This window comes from Plectropomus leopardus, chromosome 1, assembly GCF_026936395.1.
Source record: "Plectropomus leopardus strain MGB_pleo_1.0 chromosome 1, ASM2693639v1, whole genome shotgun sequence".
Taxonomy (NCBI): Eukaryota; Metazoa; Chordata; class Actinopteri; order Perciformes; family Serranidae; genus Plectropomus; species Plectropomus leopardus.
Window position 1 is genome coordinate 38,925,335 of NC_142176.1, and position 13,013 is coordinate 38,938,347.

Below are 13,013 nucleotides of genomic sequence, written 5' to 3' on the forward strand. Positions count from 1 at the left end.
CAGGTAGTACTGGTAAAATACTTTTTACTCAACTACATGGTTTCCCAGCCCTGCTCAGGTCTAATCCTGTCCTCTTCTCATTCCAGCAAACATGCACTGAGATCATGTTGGTTTCAGTTCATTTAGATTAACATTCAGATACAGACCTAAACTAAACCCACAACACCCTGTGTCTGTCCTAAGGCTGGCACATATTACATAAGACACGCCCTCTTAAGAATGACAACCAATATAAAATTGCAATCTCTGGCACAGAGTGCCCCAACAATGAGTCCTAAAACCCAGAAGTGATTTTGCATGTCAGCCCATGGGGTTCTCTGGTCTCAAAGTCCATGATTTTTTTGAATGGGTTTTTGGTAAAAACCTTGAATTTAGGTCTGTGGTTAACATAAGCTTAAGACACTGTCACGTTTTGTTCTACGTCATAAAATACATCAGTAAATACCCTAACTTTGAGGCTTTTATTTGCCCATGGTTTAGTTTGTGTGGCGAGCAGTGACTTTAAACAGGAATGAAGACAGAGAACTTCTCTCATCTGCGAGGGCTTTTATTTTGAAAAGGCTCACAAGCAGGAAATCTTCAACAACACCCCGCAGGCCGGGGACCTGAGGCCATGGCGGCCAAAACCCGCCCCACTCACGGTTCCCCCACACATATAACTAATAATGAACAAGACAGGCAGAACGGAACAAAACTAGTAAATTACATAAACAACATAGAACAGATTAACTCAAATAAGCCCATAACATAACCCCAGAACAATAACCCAGCATGCCTTGCGGCATGCAGAATAGAGCAGCATAACAGCGACCCCAGGATCGCTACATAGCCCCCACCCGAGGGTTTAAGTGTCCCCACTAACCCCATCGTCCAACAGAAACTCACTTGAATGTCCAGGCCGCCTCCGGCGGCGAGTAGAACGACGAGGGCTCTCCGTAGCCGCTCCTGGCAAAGAGTCTATGTCATCGGTCTCAGTTCTGTCCTCCTCGGCGTCCCCAACCTCCGGCGGAGCCAGAGGCCGGTAAGGGGAGAGCCGGTCCTGGTGCAGCACCACCAGACGTCCGCGATCGGGCATTCTGACGCGATAGACCACCTCGGAGAGGCGAGCCACTACCTCAGCAGGGCCCTGCCAGTGTGTGCAGAGTTTCGGTGAAAGTCCCTTCTTTCTCACCGGACAGTACACCCAGATCTTTTGGCCCGGAACAAAGGCGCGTCCACGACACCGTGTGTCATAGACCCTCTTTTGTCGGACTCCAGCGTTGGACTGAGCTCGCCGCGTGAAGTCGTGCACTGTGTGCAGACGCTCCCTCAGCCTTCTGAAGTAGTCCATCTCTTTTCCCCCAGCAATCTCAGGCTCTGGGGGGGAACCAAACACCAAATCCACTGGCGTCCTGATCTCCCGGCCAAACAGCAGCGCCGCCGGCGTACACTGGCTGGACTCCTGCACCGCGAAGCGGTACGACCACAGGACCAGGGGCAGGTGGCGGTCCCAGTCTTTCTGGTGCCGGCTGGTGAGGGTGGCAAGCTGGGTGGCCAGGGTGCGGTTAAACCGCTCCACCAGCCCATCGCTCTGTGGATGCAGTGGCGTCGTCCTCGTCTTTTGGACACCCAGGCGCCTGCAGACTTCTCCGAAGACCTGGGACTCGAAGTTCCGCCCCTGGTCACTGTGCAGCTCATCTGGGACCCCGAAGCGAGCGAACATCTCTTCCACCAGCTTCCCGGCCGTCGTCGATGCACTTTGGTCGGGAACCGCGTACGCCTCGGGCCACTTCTTGAAGTAGTCCATAGCCATGAGCACATAACGGTTCCCGGCCTCGGTGATGGGGAACGGACCCAAAATGTCCACACCAACTCGCTCCATGGGAGCCCCCACCAGGTACTGCTGCAGCGGGGCCTGGGACCGCTGGCTCGGTCCCTTCTGGGCGGCGCAGACGTCGCAGCAGTGCACGTGCAGCTCCACGTCCTTCCGGCAGCCTGGCCAGTAGAACCTCGCCCGGAGCCTGTGCAGGGTCTTGGCGATCCCGTAGTGACCGGCCCCCACCGAGCCGTGGACCGTATGCAGGACCTGAGAGCGGAGTGCCCGGGGAACCAGCAGCTGCAGGATGTCATTACCCCGGCCCGGCGCCTGCCACCTCCGGTACAGCAGCCGCCCATGGGACTCGACATTTCCCTATTGGGAGTGGTAGGCCTTCACCTTAGGTCCTCCCGCGGACACCTCGGACCACTCCGGTCGCTGCCCCGCCTCCAGCCAGCTTTGGACCAGGGCCAGCGTCTCGACAGCAGTCTGGTGTTGCTGTAACTCAGAAAAGGTTAGTGAGGGTCCCAACCCCCCTTCTTGTGTGAGACTCACCGCTGCCATGCTCTGGACCTCGAGACCCCGCTCGTCCTGCCGCTGGCAGTAGCGACACTCGGCCGCTGCGCAGGGACGCCGGGACAGAGCGTCAGCGTTGCTGTGCTGCCGCCCCGCCCGGTGTCGGATCTCGAAATCGAACTCTTGGAGGATCTCGAGCCAGCGGGCTACCTGCCCCTCCGGGCTCTTGAAGTTCATCAGCCAGGTCAGCGAGGCGTGGTCTGTGCGGAGGAGGAAACGGCGGCCCAGCAGATACGGCCGGAACTGGCGCAGCGCCAGCACGACCGCCAACAGCTCCCGGTGAGTGACGCAGTAGTTCTTCTCCGCCCGGCTCAGAGCCCTGCTGTAGTAGGCCACGACTCTCTCCGCCTCTCCCTCACCCTGCGAGAGCACCGCCCCCACACCGTCGTTGCTGGCATCAGTGTCCACAATGAACGGCTGCTGTGGCGAGGGATAAGCCAGGACCGGAGCCTCTGTCAGCGCGGCTTTGAGTCTGTGGAAGGCGGCTGTGCAGCTGTCGTTCCAGTCGAAGGGGCGGCCCTTATCTGTCAGGCGGTGAAGGGGGCTGGCGATGGTGGCGAAGTTTCTCACGAAGCGTCGGTAGTAGGATGCCAGACCCAGGAAGCTCCAGAGCTCACTGACATTCGCCGGCCTCGGCCAGTCCCGGACCGCAACCACCTTGGCTGGGTTGGTGGCCACGCCCTGAGCGCTGACAACGTGCCCCAGGAACTCTGTCTCTCAGCTCAGCAGACGGCATTTCCCGGGATGAAGTCTCAGTCCGGCCCCGCGGATGCGTCCGAAGACCTCTCTCAGATTGGCGAGGGCTCCGTCAAAGCTGTCAGCGTGCACCAGCAGGTCGTCGAGGTACACCACGCACCGCTCTCGGGGGACTGCCATCAGCACTCTCTCCATCAGCCGCTCGAATGTCGCCGGTGCGTTGCAGAGCCCGAACGGCATGACCCGGAACTGCCACAGCCCCTGCCCGAAGGTGAAGGCGGTCTTCGGTCTTGCTTCGGGGGCCAGCTCCACCTGCCAGTAGCCGCTTCGGAGGTCGAGGGAGCTGAACCAGCTGGACCCAGAGATGTAGTCGAGGACATCATCGATGCGGGGCAGCGGGTAAGAGTCCTTCTTTGTCACGCCGTTTAGCCGCCGGTAATCCACACAGAACCGCCAACCACCGCCTTTTCTTCTCACCAGTACGACTGGCGTGGCCCAGGGGCTGTCGGAGGGCTCTATCACTCCGGCTTCCAGCATCTCGCGGATCATCTCGTCCGCCGCTTGTCGTTTGGTGAGCGCGAGCCGGTGGGGACGCAGACGGATGGGCTGTGCGTCTCCGGTCTCTATGTGGTGTTGGACCAGCGATGTCTGTCTGCAGTCTTTAACATTGGCTGCAAAGATGTCTTTGTGCTCCTCCAGAAGCGCCTTCAGCTGCTGTTGCTGGTGTGGAGTTAGCCCTTCACTGCTACGCTGCCACAGGTCTTCAATCGCTTCAGCGGTCTCCGCGGAGGGGTTCACGGTCAGCGGCGTGGGGGCTGCCGGTGCGGAGGGTCTCGACGTGGGGAGGCTGGAGAGGGGCGTGGCTTCAGCGGAACTCTGCTCTCGCTTAGCGGCGGCGGAGCTACTCTCTCGCTCAGCGGTGGCGGAGCCGTTTTCTCGCTCTCTCGTGCACTGTTCTGCTTCGCTTGGTCGAAGCTTAAGGGTACGGGGCCCCAGCGCGATGCTTTCCCCTGCGATGTCGATGCGTGCTCTCCAGCGCTTCAGCAGGTCCAAGCCAATGATGCACGGGGCCTGGATATTAGCGAGCCAGAACTCGTGTCTCACGCTCCGGCCACCCACACGTACTGTCAGCAGCTTCTTCCCGCCCATGTCGACCTTCTCACCGGAGACCGTCAGTAGTTTGACGTCGGTGGCATCCCAGGCTGCGGAGGGACAGCCCGTCGTGCCGGGGAGGAGGCCCGGCCGCACTAGCGAGATGGTAGACCCAGTGTCTACTAATGCTTGGCAGTAATGGTTGTCGAGAAGGCAGGGCAGGTACAGCCCCGTGGCATGGCCGCACCGACCCACCAGCGTGCACTGTCCTTGGCGAGGGAGGGTGATCTGGAGTGGCGGTTCCCTCACAGCGCCACTCTCTTCTCGTTTCCCGGAGTTGGAGCCGGGCAGTTCCGCGCGAGATGGCCAGGCTCGTGGCATCTATAGCATCCGGCGCGCCGGCGACGCGGGGAAGCCGGTGACCTGGTTTCCCGCTCTCTCTCCTCTTCTTTCCCGCATTCAGCCATTCTGACCTGCGGCTTTGGAGTAAAGTCTTGAGGTGCCGGGCCGCCAGGGGCGTGAGCGCGCGTTCCGCCCGCTCGGCTTCTTGCAGCGCCTCGCCGAGGGTTCGTGGTGAAGCGAGGCTGACGTGTTGTCGGAGTCTCTCCGGTGTGAGACCTCTCAGGAATGCATGGAGGGCCAGCTCTGCTCGGACATCCGCGTCGAAGTGAGGGTAACCTTGACGGGCGTGTAGTTGTACATCGGCGGCGAAGGTTCCCAGCCTCTCTCCGTCTCGGCGGCAGCGGCTAATTAGTTGCTCCCGGTTCTCATCGGTTGATTGGCTCTCGCCGAATCTCCTCTCTAACGCGGTGGTTAGTGCTCGTAGATCCTGCCGCTCCGCCGGGTTGAGGTCCAGTAGCACTCGGGCTGCCTTTCCTTCAAGCGCGAGGGTGAGGCTGATCGCCGTCTCTTCGGGGCTCCAGCCGTTTTGCTGCGCTGCTAGCTCCGTCTGAGCTAGATACGGGGCGAGCTCTCTCTCCGCTGTATTTGGGAAGCTTGGCCGGCGTTCTCCGCTTGGGGGCTCTGGCTGTCGTTCCGCTCTCCGTCGCCGGCGGCTGGAGGCTAGCGTTAGCCTCGGGGTTGACGGCAGTGTTCTTGATGACGGTGAATGCGGCGGGAGTGGCTAGCACGACGTCTTCTTCTCCGCCATCTGCGACGCTCCATCTAGCCGCTAGGGGGCGACGAGCTCTTGGTGTGCTGGAGCCGTCAGGATTATCGGGAGCATGCTCTCCGCCAGCCAGCTCTTCTCGCGGCACCATGGTCCACAGGCGGTTGAGACTTCTGTTGATGGCTCATTGAAGTTCTTCGATATCTTTTTCCATTCGTAGTCAGGCAGACGCCATCCCACTTCTGAGACCAATGTGGTGAGCAGTGACTTTAAACAGGAATGAAGACAGAGAACTTCTCTCATCTGCGAGGGCTTTTATTTTGAAAAGGCTCACAAGCAGGAAATCTTCAACAACACTCTGCAGGCCGGGGACCTGAGGCCATGGCGGCCAAAACCCGCCCCACTCACGGTTCCCCCACACATATAACTAATAATGAACAAGACAGGCAGAACGGAACAAAACTAGTAAATTACATTAACAACATAGAACAGATTAACTCAAATAAGCCCATAACATAACCCCAGAACAATAACCCAGCATGCCTTGCGGCATGCAGAATAGAGCAGCATAACAGCGACCCCAGGATCGCTACATTTGTTTAAAGCTTTACATTGCATTTGCGATTGTATTTACTTCAAAAATCATGAGGGAGGTTATTTATTTGTGGAGATTTTCTTGATTAACAAAATGTGTAAGTATCACGAAGGTTTGTTTGCTACAGAGCTTATGTTCTGCAATAATCAAAACTCTATGCAATGGTTGAAAAAAAAGGTCATCCCTGGGGCACTCCATTATATATATTTATATATAATAATGCAGCTCTCCTTAGACTGCTTAGATTGGAGGCTCTTGCTGTACATGCAATCTTAAGTTTCAAAGAGAGGAAAAATCCTGTCCTTCTATAACAGAAGCAAGTCCTAATCTAATGGCTGTGTCCTATCCTATTTTAGACCTCCTATCTCACCCTAACTTATTACATCATTGATATAACTGGAAATTTGATTTTTCAATCTCCACTCATTCTGTTATGCTTGTATCTATGTTTAGAATGTAGAATGTACACAGACTGCCCGTATCTTTGACTAGAATGTATCAGTAGGTACGGTCAAGCCATTATACGGTCAGCACTCTCACTTGTCACTGGCTAGCCAGCTCGCTGTCATGGACAATAAATAATGGGCATTCAGTTTGAACTATATTGGGTCATAGGAACTAATTGTATCGGAGGAGGAGAGAAAAGCCAACCTTTTCGGGAAATTTTCTTCATTGTTATTTAATTGTTAATTACTTGTTGATTGCTGTTGTCTTTGTCATTTAGTATGAACAACAGTACTGCTGCCATTTTTGGCAGTTATTTTGAATTTAGGACAGGGTCTATGCCATCCTAATTTAGGATTCCTAACTTGGGAAATCCCTAAATTAAGACAGTTCTTTAATAGTTAAATTCCTATCCTAAGATAAGATTTTTTTTTACTAAAATGCAGTTAGAAAGGTTCATTTCTGTAATACCAAAAATCCCAAATGTCTTTCTAAAACGAAATAAGTGAGGATTTCAGAGTAGGGAATTTCTTCTTATGAAGCCCCAGCATCTCATTACTTAAAGCGTTCTGTTTTTCCTGTTATAGTTTTAAAGTTGACTATAGCAGTAGCAGTATAAAAAGAAAAAAAAAATGACAGTGTTAATTAGTTTCCAAAAAAAGACTGTAGAAATAATGCCATCGCTTCGGTTCCTGTTCAGCTGTCCTTTTGCTTTTGATTTTATTCTACCTCTCAGAAATCTGTCTCTGTCTGCCACAACAGTGAACAGAGGTGTTGTATTTGTGTGGACTGGAGTCACTGAGCATGACTTTAATTTGCAGGTAGTTTCCAAGTTTCTCCCTGCAGGAGTGATAGCTCATCGGCACCATTAGTTACCTAACCAGCCTGAGACCTGTCTGCAGCTGCCCCAGGTGTGTGTGTGTGTGCGCGCACATGTGTGCGTGTGTGTGTTTGAGCTCATCTTGCTTTATTACGGCTGACTTCCCCTCTCCTCTTATTCAATCTTGCTTTCCCTCAGCCTCGTACACACATGTACTATTTGTTCATATGTCTTGTCGAACCCTCGATATTCCCCATCATACTGGCACATAGGCTGACTCTCTGCCATGCAAACACACACACACACACACAGGCAAACAGAGATTAACAGTCACTAGCAAACACACACAAATCACCTCAGGGAGTTGACATGGTCAGATTTTATTTTGTTGTCCATTGCTTCGGAGCTGATCTTTGCTGAAGGATTAACTGATATTACAGGACTTCATCTTACCTACCAGGATTTAATACCAGTGGTATTTACACACCACTCACAGTGTGTTTGCGTGTGTGTGTGTGTGTGTGTGTGTGTGTGTGTGTGTGCGTGTGCGCGTGTGTATCAGAGAGTGGTCAGCTGTGTTTTTGTCTATACTGCTGTGGGTATATGGAAGAGTAGAAGTGGGGCTGGGGGTCAGCCCATGTCTTTATTTATTCCTCCTGATTGCTGCAAGCAGGCAGTCAACATCTGGTAGAAGATGCTGTGTTTGCCTTCATGCCCCTAATGAACTGAGCAGCAGCCCAGTGTGTCGTGCACACGCACACACACACACACACAAACACACACCTACATGCTCACACCATACAAATTCATCTTTGCACACTGATCCACTCTCATTCGTTAGCTCAGGGCTTCTGAAAAATTGCACAAGATTGCATTCTCCACTGACCTACTGAAGGAAGCGTCTCCACAGAAGCTTCCTCGCTGAGGAGGGGTAAATAAACCAGAGGGATCAGGGTCAGGGCATGCCTTTGGAGGCGGATGGGATGAGGCTTTTTTTTGGTTAAGGATAGGGTTAATTTGGGTTACTCACAGATGAAAACGACTCCGGACCCAAAGAAAACCAATTCCGGACAGTGCCTGAAGTAGTAATCCCAGATTTAAAAATTTTTCATAACACCAACCCAGTGTGACTTTTAATCTCCAGCATTTCCACTTGTGATTGCCTGGGCAGTTTTAGCATGTAGATACAGTAACAGTATTACTGAAACATGTATGAAAACAGCGATGCAGAAACTCTGCACTCATTTTTAGTCTTACACTATAATATATTTTTCTTTCTATAGTTTTTAGTTTTTGACAAGAATTTGTGTGTGTTTGATAGCTTGTTGGAGATGAAATGCATTTGGAAAGTAGATGAGATCAGGTGGCAGGAGCAGGGGGTGGTGAAAAAAAAAGATGCTGTCAAGTCAAAAGTTTCCAGCAGCTTTCAAAGAATATACGGCAAGTCATAAAAAATAATAGCATCCTGTTAGATCCATCTGTAGGCTGTAAGTTACAACCTTGATTATTTTTAGATTTGAACAACACAAGATATGTTTGTTAACAGATTAAACCTTTATAAAGCATGAGACTAACAGCCTTCAAGCGTTCAATGTTAAAATTGCACAGAACATTTGGATTTTCTACAAAGTGTGGTATGTTGTCAAAAAAAGAGCTCTTTGAAAAGGAAACAGCCAGATGTTTGCATCATTCCATGGAGAGTGCAGCTGGTAGAGGGAAACTGTGATGCCTGGCTCTAAAAACTGCATCAGCTACAATTTGTAAGGTTATCATTGTCCACGTGTACATGACGTTTAACACGCATCTAACATGTATTGGCATGTATTGTATGGCAATTGGCAGTGATCAAATCTGTGCAGCACAGCCACAATTAAGTGAAAAGTCTCTGTGATGAAGGTCAGACTAGTCATTTACTCATGCCAAGCCCCTCCCTTCTCTCTGTGACTTCCTTCCTGTTTCTCTCTATCTCTCCATCTTCCCTTTTCTCCTTCTTATTTCTTTCTTAGGTCCGAGTTGTTATTGTGGATGAAAACGACTGCGTTCCAGAGTTCCTCCAGTCTATTTACAGCAAGGACGGCGTCCCAGAGACTGTGACGACAGCAACGTCCCTGCTGCAAGGTGAGACATCCGTACAAATCACAAAAGATCGTCTAACATCCCAAAGCCCCCATCTTGTTTAAATCCCCATTAGTTTTTCCTGCACTTCTTTCTTTTTGTTTTTAGACAACATCAAATGACATTATTTTACACCAAAAATTCCATTCCATTTGTGGTTGTTTTTCTGTTGAACGTACTTGCAAGGGGGATTTGGAGATGCACTTTGCTGTTTTCATAGCTTATGTGTTCTCATAAACAAAAGCACCAAAGGAAGCTGTGCTTGTGTTATTTTCCCATTTAACTTCACTAATTAAAAAACTCCCACGCAATTTAAAAATGTTAGTGTTCTAATTAAGATTGTCTTTAAACACACCTGATAAACACAGTACATAATGCATAAATCATGATGTTATTGAGGAGAGTGTGCTGCAGTGCTGTGTGTTTTTTTCCAGTCTGGGTTGAATGAATAAACCCAGTGAATCACAAGAGGTGTTTTATTTTCGCTATATTCATATTAGGTGGTTGTAAAATTCTGGAATTCTTAAAAAACACGCCATATTTTTCCTTATGAGTCCCATGAAGTAAAGCTAAAGCAGGTGCAGCTCAGTGGGCTAATGTGTGCCTGTGTGGGGTCTGTGTTATGTAAATGCTTTAGAAGCCCTGCTGTAGTGGCTTTCAGAGCGAAACAAGAGTGGCTGAGCTCTTTTAACATTCATGTGTTTTGACTGGTCAGAAAACTGAGTAGGTACTTGTCAGCACTGGCAGCCGTGAAATCACCGGCACTTCCATCAGTGCAGCTGCTCTCGCCTCTCCTCTCCTGTAACGACCCAATTTCCACACAGGGATCGCTTAAGTTTCATCTTATGTGAGGAAATGGAAATGGTAACTGTTGTGGGTTTGACTTATCACAATTTGATCTGCACAGTGTGACTTAACACTGAGAAGCCCTCTTTTTCAGATTCTGACAGGTTGCCAACAAAACTGACAGCAAAGTATTTCACACCTCTCTGCATAAAGGCTGCACATTCTATTTCAAATAAATTCAATATCTTAAAGCGTAACAATTGGTTCAAATTGCACAACGAATAAAACAATATTTCCACTTTAAAAGCAGCTCAAGATCATTCTGTTCACAGCTCAAAACAAAGTGATGCTTCAAATAAAATAAACAGGTTTGCTTACCGTTGGCTAAAAATGGAAACACCAACAGAGCTACAAATGAGTATTGACAGGAACAAAATGCAGGGAAATAAAAGACTGCATGCAGTACGTGAATTATTAATGACTGCAGTTTTGACACCTCATTGGAAGTGCTCATTAACTCAGGCTGCAGGCAGAAAACTTTTGGGTTGGATTCACAATACAAAGCTTTGTTGTTTTTACACTTGTGCTGTGTTCTGGCTGGCATCATTACAATCATCCTCATCACCATCATTATCACCATTACTCAAATATCGTATTTGATTAAGGGGAAAATGGGTTACATACACACAGTTTACAAACACACAGTGTAACACTAAATGAAACAGAACAGCTGAACTGTTAAATCACTTTGTATCCTGTGAAAATAGTCGTATTGTCTTAACAGCTGACATTGCACGTAGCAGAGAGAATTTAGTTGAGTAAAACTGAAAATTGAATTGTGCAAATTAAAGTAAAAGTCAAGTCTGTTTTTATCAATTTTGTGAATTTCAAAGGTATATATTTTTATCTTACCTATGGCTGGGCAAAACCAACTTGTCACAAAAAAGCAATATGCTTGCCTGTGCATTTGGTCACATTGAAGTAGTTACATAATTTAATTGCAAAATGAATCTAATCATAATCTGTAAGTAATCAAAAAAAAAGTGTAATTAAATTACAGTTACAAATCAAAATGTTGGTGATTGTAAAGAAGTTTAATCCAGACATAATTATTTAAGTAAAAAGATTTTACCTAAGATATAACATTTATTCTGTGGCTTTGCATCTTTTCGTCATGCGTGAATGCCTTTTTTCATATATTTCTGTACACAAGGTAAGTCAGCAAAGCTTTTGTAACACATTTGAGTGCAAAACCAACAAGGCTAGGATGGCTTACCAGAAGCTGTCTCTGCGTCCAGACAGGCTCCATTCTTTTGGCAGTATGCACTTTTAATCATTGTTTTTGATTGGTTCTCTTGTTTGCACTGCCTCTCATCAGCAAATTAAAAAAAAAAAAATTGTGTGTTGTAGAGCTGGGTGATATGACCTCAAATCAATATCACAATTTATTGGACATGATTAATGAATGATTATTTTCTTTTTTGTTTTGTTTTATTTTGTTTTTTGTCCTCATAGTTTGGCAGTCAATATATCATTAAATTATCCAGTGTTATTATCCAATAAATAAAAAGGACATTTACACTTTAATTTAACCATGGTATGTTGCACTGTAACAAATACCATTATGCATTATTATTTATTAAACTATCCAGCATAATGCAAGAATCAAAAGCTCCATCTTAAACAAACGTCAGGTAAATTTACGTACATGGTGCTGATAACAGACCAACCTCTTACTGTAAGACTGACTTGAACTTCTGCTCTGTGCTATTAATTGTTTTTATTGGGGGAAAAGGTTTTGAGTCGGCCTACTTCTTCTATAGCCGCCAACAGCCTGCCAACATTCCCAGTTAGAGAAAAGTTAAGAATAAGGCAATGTGCCTGTGGCCCCAGGCCCCCAGATCTCTAAAGCTGCCCCTGATAATAATAATGAGAGCTCAGTGCTTGCAGCTGGAAGAGACGCTGAGCGATGTGTTCTAGTGTTTGTAAATAATCTGTACAAGTCTGACTGAAGCTGAAACTAAAACAAATTAGTCTGTAGCGTTTAAAAAAAAGTCCCTTCCTGCCGCTGAACATTTGGCTGTTGGTGCATTCAGACACTTTAGTGCTGTGAGGAGAAACTCCACTCTGTCTCTTTTGCTGTGCTGTGCTGTTTGATGATATGCTGTTTGTTCCGTGATAATAAAACACTGTGAAAGCACACACGACTTGGTTGTCAAATACTCAGTTGTATTTCTAGAGTCAGCAACCCCAGGATGGTGAGGGATTAACAGAATTTTAAAATAAAAAAAAAAAAGGCGAAATAACCAATGTGGGCAAGATTACAACTGTTAAAGGTTCAGAATGTCAGTTTCAATTAATTTTCGATTAATTTCCCAGCCATAGTGTGTCAATATAATCAGCTTGAGTGACAAAGATACTTGTTGGAAATGTCAGAAAGAAATAGGGACTTTAGTTCATATGCTGTATGGATGTGGAAAAAATGATCACTTGTGGGATGGGATCATTAAGCTCTTGAATGGTCTTTTTCATATTAATGTTTCTAAGTCGCCAGCTTTGTGTATCTTGGGTCTTTTACCAGATAACATAAATCTAACTGGAAGACAGAGAGTATGGGTGCGTCTAGCCACCACAACAGGCTGTAGGATAATATTAAGGCACTGGAAGTCATCTATTGATTGTTGTTTTAAAGAATGGACTGAACAAATGACCAAAATGGCTTTATATGAACAGGTAACTTATAGAGTTAAGGGGAGAGAAGATATCTTTAACCAAGTCTGGGGTCCCTTTTTGCAATATTTAGAGGATGCATCTGCTTTGTGAGATATTGTGAGTTAGGTATATTCTGTATTGGATGTGAAAGTCACGAGTCAAGTATACCCAGATGTCAAGTTAAGTTTGTAGGCACTTTGTTTTTGTTTGTTTGTTTGTGTTTTTTTTTTGTTTTTTTTTTGTTTTTTGTGCTAGCTGTTTTGTAGTTCGGTTT

At 47.7% G+C, this 13,013-nt stretch overlaps 1 protein-coding gene across 2 annotated transcripts in view; it reads left to right on the forward strand.

The window, feature by feature from the left end:
• LOC121943534 (neural-cadherin) overlaps nt 1-13,013 on the forward strand; it is a 398,280-nt gene that overhangs the window by 128,421 nt on the left and 256,846 nt on the right. For both annotated transcript variants that reach the window (XM_042487073.2, XM_088081016.1), the window contains exon 5: nt 9,133-9,244. In XM_042487073.2, coding sequence (XP_042343007.2) covers nt 9,133-9,244 — 112 coding nt within the window. The remainder of the gene's footprint in view (nt 1-9,132; nt 9,245-13,013) is intronic.